The sequence below is a fragment of the Vicia villosa genome, linkage group LG3, assembly GCF_029867415.1.
Source record: "Vicia villosa cultivar HV-30 ecotype Madison, WI linkage group LG3, Vvil1.0, whole genome shotgun sequence".
Lineage (NCBI taxonomy): Eukaryota > Viridiplantae > Streptophyta > Magnoliopsida > Fabales > Fabaceae > Vicia > Vicia villosa.
Window position 1 is genome coordinate 39,700,588 of NC_081182.1, and position 7,057 is coordinate 39,707,644.

General features: G+C 36.3%; 1 protein-coding gene across 1 annotated transcript; it reads right to left on the reverse strand.

Moving 5' to 3' along the window:
• Window positions 1–2,589: 2,589 nt before the first annotated feature.
• LOC131655487 (patellin-3-like) lies at window positions 2,590–4,920 on the reverse strand. Its single transcript, XM_058925346.1, has 4 exons — window positions 3,691–4,920; window positions 3,486–3,610; window positions 3,251–3,386; window positions 2,590–3,070 (listed from the first exon to the last, which is right to left on the reverse strand). The coding sequence occupies exons 1-4, from the start codon at window positions 4,840–4,842 to the stop codon at window positions 2,813–2,815; spliced, it is 1,671 nt and encodes a 556-aa protein (XP_058781329.1). The 5' UTR covers window positions 4,843–4,920; the 3' UTR covers window positions 2,590–2,812.
• Between the last annotated feature and the right edge of the window lie 2,137 nt (window positions 4,921–7,057).

Consider the following 7,057-nt stretch of genomic DNA (forward strand, 5'->3'; position numbering starts at 1 on the left):
AATTGAGAAGAAAATGATGTCTGAGTCGTTGAATTGAGAACGAACAAATCACGAAAACGTTTTTTTTTTTCAGTTTTTAGTAAATATATATATGGTGATTTGTAGCCATTAGATGGAAATATTGATCCAAGGGCTTAGGTTAACTTATGCACCATGCATAAATAAATGTTTATGCATATTAGCAGCTGCCCCTGATCTCCATATTTTATTACAATTACTTTTTACAACTGTAATGATATGTAACACGAAAATGAGTTTTTACTACGATTACTAGTTTGTGGTGGTAAAGTGGACACATACTACCACGCCCTACGTTACCAAGGTTGATCAACCGTGATGGTATCCATTTTTTAACTGTGGTGAAATGGCCCTTTCGTAGTAGAGTCTACTAATAGTTTATATTTTTTTACCTATTTAATCAAAATCCGAAGAATTATGGAAAAGATCATATGTATTGAATCACTTTAACCGGGAAAAATCCATGTTGCTTTCTTTGTAGAAGTTACGGTGGAAAAAAATGGAACAACACTTGGACACAATAATTGAAAGAAAAAATAAAATGAAGAAATCAATGAATTTTCATATAATTCATGAAATTGGTATCCCTATATTGCTTTTTTTACTGTTAGAATTTGATATAATGTCGCTCACTTCCAATCACCGCAATGATGTCTCACAAATAAAGACACACGTTATCGATATTGACGGCTCTTGACCACAATTGTCAATTACAAACATAACACGATTAAGACTCACTTAACCGACAAATACTTAGCCAAGACTCTTGACTAAGAATAATACTTAGAGTTGCTTAAAAGCTTTCTCCAAGAACAATAATCAACTGAACTCTATGCTTCACAGCTTAAGAGAGATAACAGAACCTTACAACTCAAGGAACACATTCCTACTCCCATGTCGAGTGGATTACAAAACAACAAACCCTCATAGAAAGTAGTACAAAACGACAAGTCCTAGTCTTTCTACATCTTGGACTCGCCTTTTATACTAGGTTACAATGCTTTTATTTATAACCTTTTTCCAACTGGATTTGGGCTTCAATCACATCATATTAGCTACTATAAATAGGGGTGGCAAAACGGGCCACCCGCCGCCCGCCCCGCCTTATGCCCGCCAAAAAACGAGTGGGGCGGGCATGCCCGCCAAGTAAAATGGGCATCAAAATCATGCTCGCCCCGCCAAGATGGCGGACGGCGGGCTTACCCGCCTATTTTTATTTATATTTTTTTAATAGATTAATATGTTTTTTTTACCTTTTAATTAAACTTTTCACTTATTTTTTAAAACAATTTTTTATAAAAGTAATTTTTTAACAAATTTACTCTAAAAAATATTACATATATTTATAAATAAATGTATAAAATAAACCATCAAGAATTGCAATTACTAGAACTAACTAAAAAAAGAGTGAGTTTTGGAGGAGGAGCGGATTTTGGCGAGCGGCGGGCTTTGGCGGGACGGGTATGGCGGGCGGCGGGTTTCGGCGGGGCGGGCTTTGGCGAGCGGCGAGCCTAAAATCACAACTCAACCCACCAATTTTTGGCGGGTGCGCCGGCGGCCCAACGGGCCCCAGCCCATTTTACCACCCTTAACTATAAAGCTGCAGAAGATTCTGCGTAAAAATAGGTCTTGAATCAAATCTTCCTAAATTATCTTCATAATTAGAAAGTGAATATTTTCCTTTATTGAGTCTTGAATTTGTCAGTCCAACTAATCGGCACTAGAAAGATCTACGCAAGATTCTCAAAATATTATGTATTTATTTGGATCTTAACCTAATCCAACAACCCAATCCATGGCAACCATGATGTCTAACGACTTCTACATTGGACATCCTGTCTGACATGTTGCTCCAGATGATGAAATATTCATCTCAACATGTTCCCTTGTAACATAGGACATATACCATATATAACATAGTGATGTAGTATTTGTTTTACTAAATTTAATGTCAATTCTAAAACACAGAAAAATAACAAATTGGATATGAGCAAATACTCTAATGAAATGGGCTTCTAAAAAAATTCACAATGTTAATTAATTTATATTTAAAATAAACAATCAGTGATATTAAAATGAGGTTAAAGATAATATATTGTGGTTGGATACATGTCTTTGATTGGTTAACAGTGTAAAAATATTTTACTGGTGTATACTCTTTTTTTCTCTATTAAAATATTGAAAAAGTATTAGCTTGGTTTATGTATTCAAAAACTTTGCTGTGGCAGAGTCTTGGTCCAAATGGTGGTTTGTGCTGGTCTTACTATCATGCCTTAAAAGACGCAAAAAGTATTCGAAAAAAGAAGGCAAACATGTAAAGCAGGTTGAAAATCCAAGAATACAAATGGAGTACACATTACAATGATTAATTTAAAGGGTTTAATTTTATGATAACATTTGGTATAAAAAACTCAAAGGCAATAATTTGCAATGCCTCCTATTCTAGAAGTTCAAATACATGATAATATACGTCTCACACCATTCCTTTCACTGCTGGGGAACATGCATCATTATTCATCAGAGATCAACCATATTATGATATTAAGTAGTACTATTAAGCATAAAAATATAGACAAAAAAACAAATATATAGATCAAATTAAGCCCCACCAAATTTACAAGAAATGTATACAACAAAACAAAATAGACCAATAAGTCCTTGCATAGTTGCAATATCAATGTAACAATTCAAAAAACAAAAGATCTTCTCAAAACAATAATAACAAATTAAAAACACAAAAAGAAAAAATATATAGTATGCTCCAACACATGATAAAGATTAACATTGAAACTTTCTAATCAGAATTTGAAGTTTTAGTCTTCAAACGATACAAGAGCTTCTTCTTCTTAGAGCTTGAATTATCAATGGTCAAAACAACTTTCCCAGGTTCATCAATTTTGTAGTTGTTGCAAATAACAGGTTCTTCTGATGCACCAACTTTTCTACTCTTCTGGATTATCACAGTATAGCTTCCTTCTGAACTTGGTACAAACTCTGCACCATAGCTTATGTCCCATCCAATTACTCTTACCTCCCAAGAGATTAAACAATTCTACAAGTTCCAAATAACACATTTCAGTGCTTCAGTATAAAATAATGAAAAAAAGTACAAAAGTGGAAAAGACAAACATTAAGGTAAAAAAACAGAGAATCCTAGGAAAGATTCATATTCCAATACAATGTTTCTTGGATTCTCAATAAAAACAGAAAGGTAAAAAACAACCAAACTCACCTCAGTAACCGGAAATTCCACAGTATGTTTTGCTGCAGGCCTCACTGTAATTTCTGTAACAGCATCGGTAATTCCGAATCCACCATCTTTGCTTAATCCACCGTATTTAACCGGAAGTTGCTCCGGAGCTATGTATCTGAAAAACCAGAAAACAAATAAAGATATTATTATTAAAAAATTAGAAAACAAAAAGAAAGAACAAGAACAAGAAATTTTCTGTTTTTTCTTTGTTCACCTTAGAAGTGTTTCAGCTGATTTAGAAGGTCCAGCAAAAACGAACTTGCTTTTTGTTCTTTGTGTAAGAAAAGGACTTATCATTCTGTTTACAGCCAAATACCACCACGGCACATTGATAAACACCTTCAACATTAAACAATATTAAGAAACTAAACTAAAAATTTTAATTAGTGATTAATTAACTATCAGAAAAAAATTAGTACCTGTTTGGCTACAAATTCAGGGTAATTATCTTGAAGCAATTGAAGGGCCTGTTTGGTAGCTTGTCTAAGCTCCCATTTGGTAGGTCCAGGAGAATTCTTTAGATCATTAACCTGAACAATGGTGGAAATGCCACCAGGGTTAAGGTCCAACTTTCTGATACTCTTTTCCAGAAACTGAATTCTCCATTTCAGGAAATTCTGTCTCTTCTCTTCATCGGAGAATGTTTTCTTGTAAACTTCTTTGTTATCAAACTCTCCGTAAATGTTGTAACAAACAGGGTGGCCTTCTTTGTCGTGTCCTTGCATGTAAACGGTTTTCTCTAGATATTCGTCGTTTAGGTTTTCATTGAGTAATAGTTCTTCGAGTTTGAACTCTTTTCTCCAACGGATTGTGTTCTTGATCATTGTGAAGGATTCTTTCACTTTGAAGTCTCTTGCTCGGAGAAACTTTAACAGAATCACGTCTGTTCTCTCGTCTAAGAGAAGTGGGATCCCCCAGATTGAAACCTCTTCCGGTGAAGAAGCTTCCACCACTTTAGGTTCTTCGGGAATCGACGATGAAGAGATCGCTACAACGGATTCTTCAATCGCTTCAACCGTTTTTGCTCCGTCATCTTCTAAAGAAGAAGCAGCCACCTCAGTTCCTTCTTTCTTTACTTCTTCGTTAGGTTTCTCAGTTTCAGTTGTTGTTGTTGGTGGTGGTGACACGTCATCATCAGCGGCTGAAACAGCAACAACAACCGATTCTGATTCGGATACGTCTTCGTTGATCTGCTCCTCTTTCTTGTTGTTTTCTTCAGCGGGTGGTTGTGATTCTGCTTCTGGTGTGGCTTCGGGCTTTTGTTCATCGGGTGGACTAGGAGTTGAATCTGAAGAGAATTCATGTTTGTTAAGTGCTTCTTGAATAAGCTGTTTCAGCTCTTGAAGTGCTTTTTTCTCAGCTTCAGGTAGTTCGCCAACAATGGTAGTCTCTTCCTTAAACGAGCCCGACTCGGGTATTTTCTCGTCACCACCGGGCTTTGATGCTTCCGTCTCAGTAGTATTCTCTTCAGTGTTGGGCTTTTCCTCGGGCTCTGGATTCAGCTTGGGCTCGGGCTCCTCAGCAAGAGGCACTGTTTCTACTGTTGGTTTCTTTGGAACTTCCTCGGCCATAGTTGAATGAAACAATTAAAAAAATTTAAAACTGAAGACAGTGAGAAAGAGAGTGTGATGGGATGGGATTGAGGTTGCTTCATGGGGAAGCAGTTATAAAGAGTGGGGTGGGTGAGAAGGACCAGTCTGTGCCAGATTGGAGAGTGGGCCCGGGCCCAGGCCCGGAAAAAACGGTGTTATTAGACAAGGTGGGCCTACTAGACAGATACTCAGCCCAAGCTGTTAGAATTGGAAGCCAACGGTTGCATTCACATTTCTTTCCAACCCACGCATGTATTACTTTTTAATTTAATAAACATAAAAAGGAATCCTATATTAGACAAATTAAAGCGCATTAATTAGTGAAAAGGAAAGAAAAATTAAACCTCATTAATTAGTGAAAAGGAAAAGGGAAAAGAGGATTTAAATCCGTTAATTGACACTTGATTTTTACCTAGGATGCGTTTAATGTTTTCTCGTTTGTTGCCATGTGTGTGATTTTCTAGATGTACTCTACCTTCCATTGCTTTCAACTGTAACCAAGCCGTTGAGCTGTTTTTTTGTTACAGACCCACGTAGATAATGATTAATTAATACTAATAATGTATGTTTTGTTTAAAATTTGAAATGACTAATATTGAACGGTTTGGTTTTATTTCTTATGGAATAATAACTAACCATACTATTATTTAGTTTTTAAATATTGTGGTAACCAAATAGTGGTAGGTTGGCCTGCAATGCAACTCTCATGGGGCTTTTATCTTTTATGTATTTGAAAATAAAATGATCAATTAGACTCGTTTCATATGAAGAATTCGGTTTCATCATAACTTTTTCTTTTATGATTTAAACATTTTTTCTCAAAGTTACTATATTGATTAAAGAAAGGGACAAAGGTCTTGCCATTGCAACTAGAGGCTGGAAAACGATCTTCACCCGACCCGAAATTCACTTAGATTAAACGTAAATGGGTGGTTTTAAACGGTTGACGGGTTATGTGAGTGGCCCAATTAGTTCCACTTTGATTAGCTTGGGTCGTCTGGATTATAGGAATTAGAGAGAAATTAACATGTCATCCCTCAAATTATACATGTCATCCTCTAAACCTATGAAAAGATCAAATTGTTCAACTAATTTTCATTACCACATTTTTAGAAATTCACGTGAAGAATTGGATTTTTTAAAAAAATTTTAGACGATACCAGAAATTTAGAAGGCTTACTAGAAATTTGACGAATATAAGTAAGATTTACGGTATATTTTGTGAAATTTCCGGTGTTTTCTACCAGAAATTTTGAAATTTCTAGTATTTTCTACCGGAAATTTTGAAATTTTTAGTGCCTATTATCATACCAAAAATTTAAAAAATTTCTGGTATTTCAATTTAAAAAAAAAAACTATTTTCCTTATATTTTTAAATTTTGTAATAAAGACTAGAGGCATGAGACAGTTCTATTGCGGGATGTACCACCTATAGAGCTGATGTGGTAGGTAGAGCATCCACTGCGGTGGAGGAGCCAGTGGTTCAGGTTCAAACAGTTTAGGAGTTGGTGGTTCAAGAGTAGGTGGTTATTGAGTCGGTGATTCAGGAGACGGTGGTTGAGGATCAGGTGGTTCAGGAGCGGGTGGTTCAGGATACAGACACCACCACTTGTGCATCTACGGAGCCATTAGTACACACTGATGGAGGTTTCCTCGGAAGACCTTCTGACAGGTTCGTGTTGACGGGATACGCTGACCATGTCGCTTATAGGATATGACATGACGAGGTATGTAATATTGGTCTTGTTTAAATGCTTGATTTTTATGTTTGTTACGCGATTTGATTTATACTAATTGTAATATTAGTCTTGTAATATTGGTCTTGTTTAAATGCTTAATTGTATCATTTTGTTATAGGAGCATCCAGTATTGAAGGTCGTTTCTCACGATTCGAAGTTGAAGAACTTCCCCAAGAGTCTGATGCTTGAGCATGTGAGGAGGTTAGTTCAGGATTTCTATCTGATGGACTTTGTTGGATGCCCCTTGACGATGTTGGACGTCTCCCTGTTATCAGCTTTTCTTGAGAGGTGGCATTCGGAGACATCATCCTTCCATCTTCCATTTAGGGAGATGGCAGCGACTTTAGATGATGTGGATGCCCTTTTTCACATTCCAATTGCCAGTGCATTTTTCACACTAGTTTATAGGGACCAGGCGACAGCGGTGCGCGTTGTTATGGATGCTTTGGAGGTTG

Bases quoted from the DNA above. Each gene is read 5' to 3' on its own strand.
- LOC131655487 (XM_058925346.1), bottom strand. From the start codon at position 4,842: ATGGCCGAGGAAGTTCCAAAGAAACCAACAGTAGAAACAGTGCCTCTT. The intron at 3,387-3,485 runs GTGAACAAAGAA...CTGGTTTTTCAG, and splicing joins TCAGCTGAAACACTTCTAAG to ATACATAGCTCCGGAGCAAC. The intron at 3,071-3,250 runs GTGAGTTTGGTT...TGGAACTTGTAG, and splicing joins TGGAATTTCCGGTTACTGAG to AATTGTTTAATCTCTTGGGA.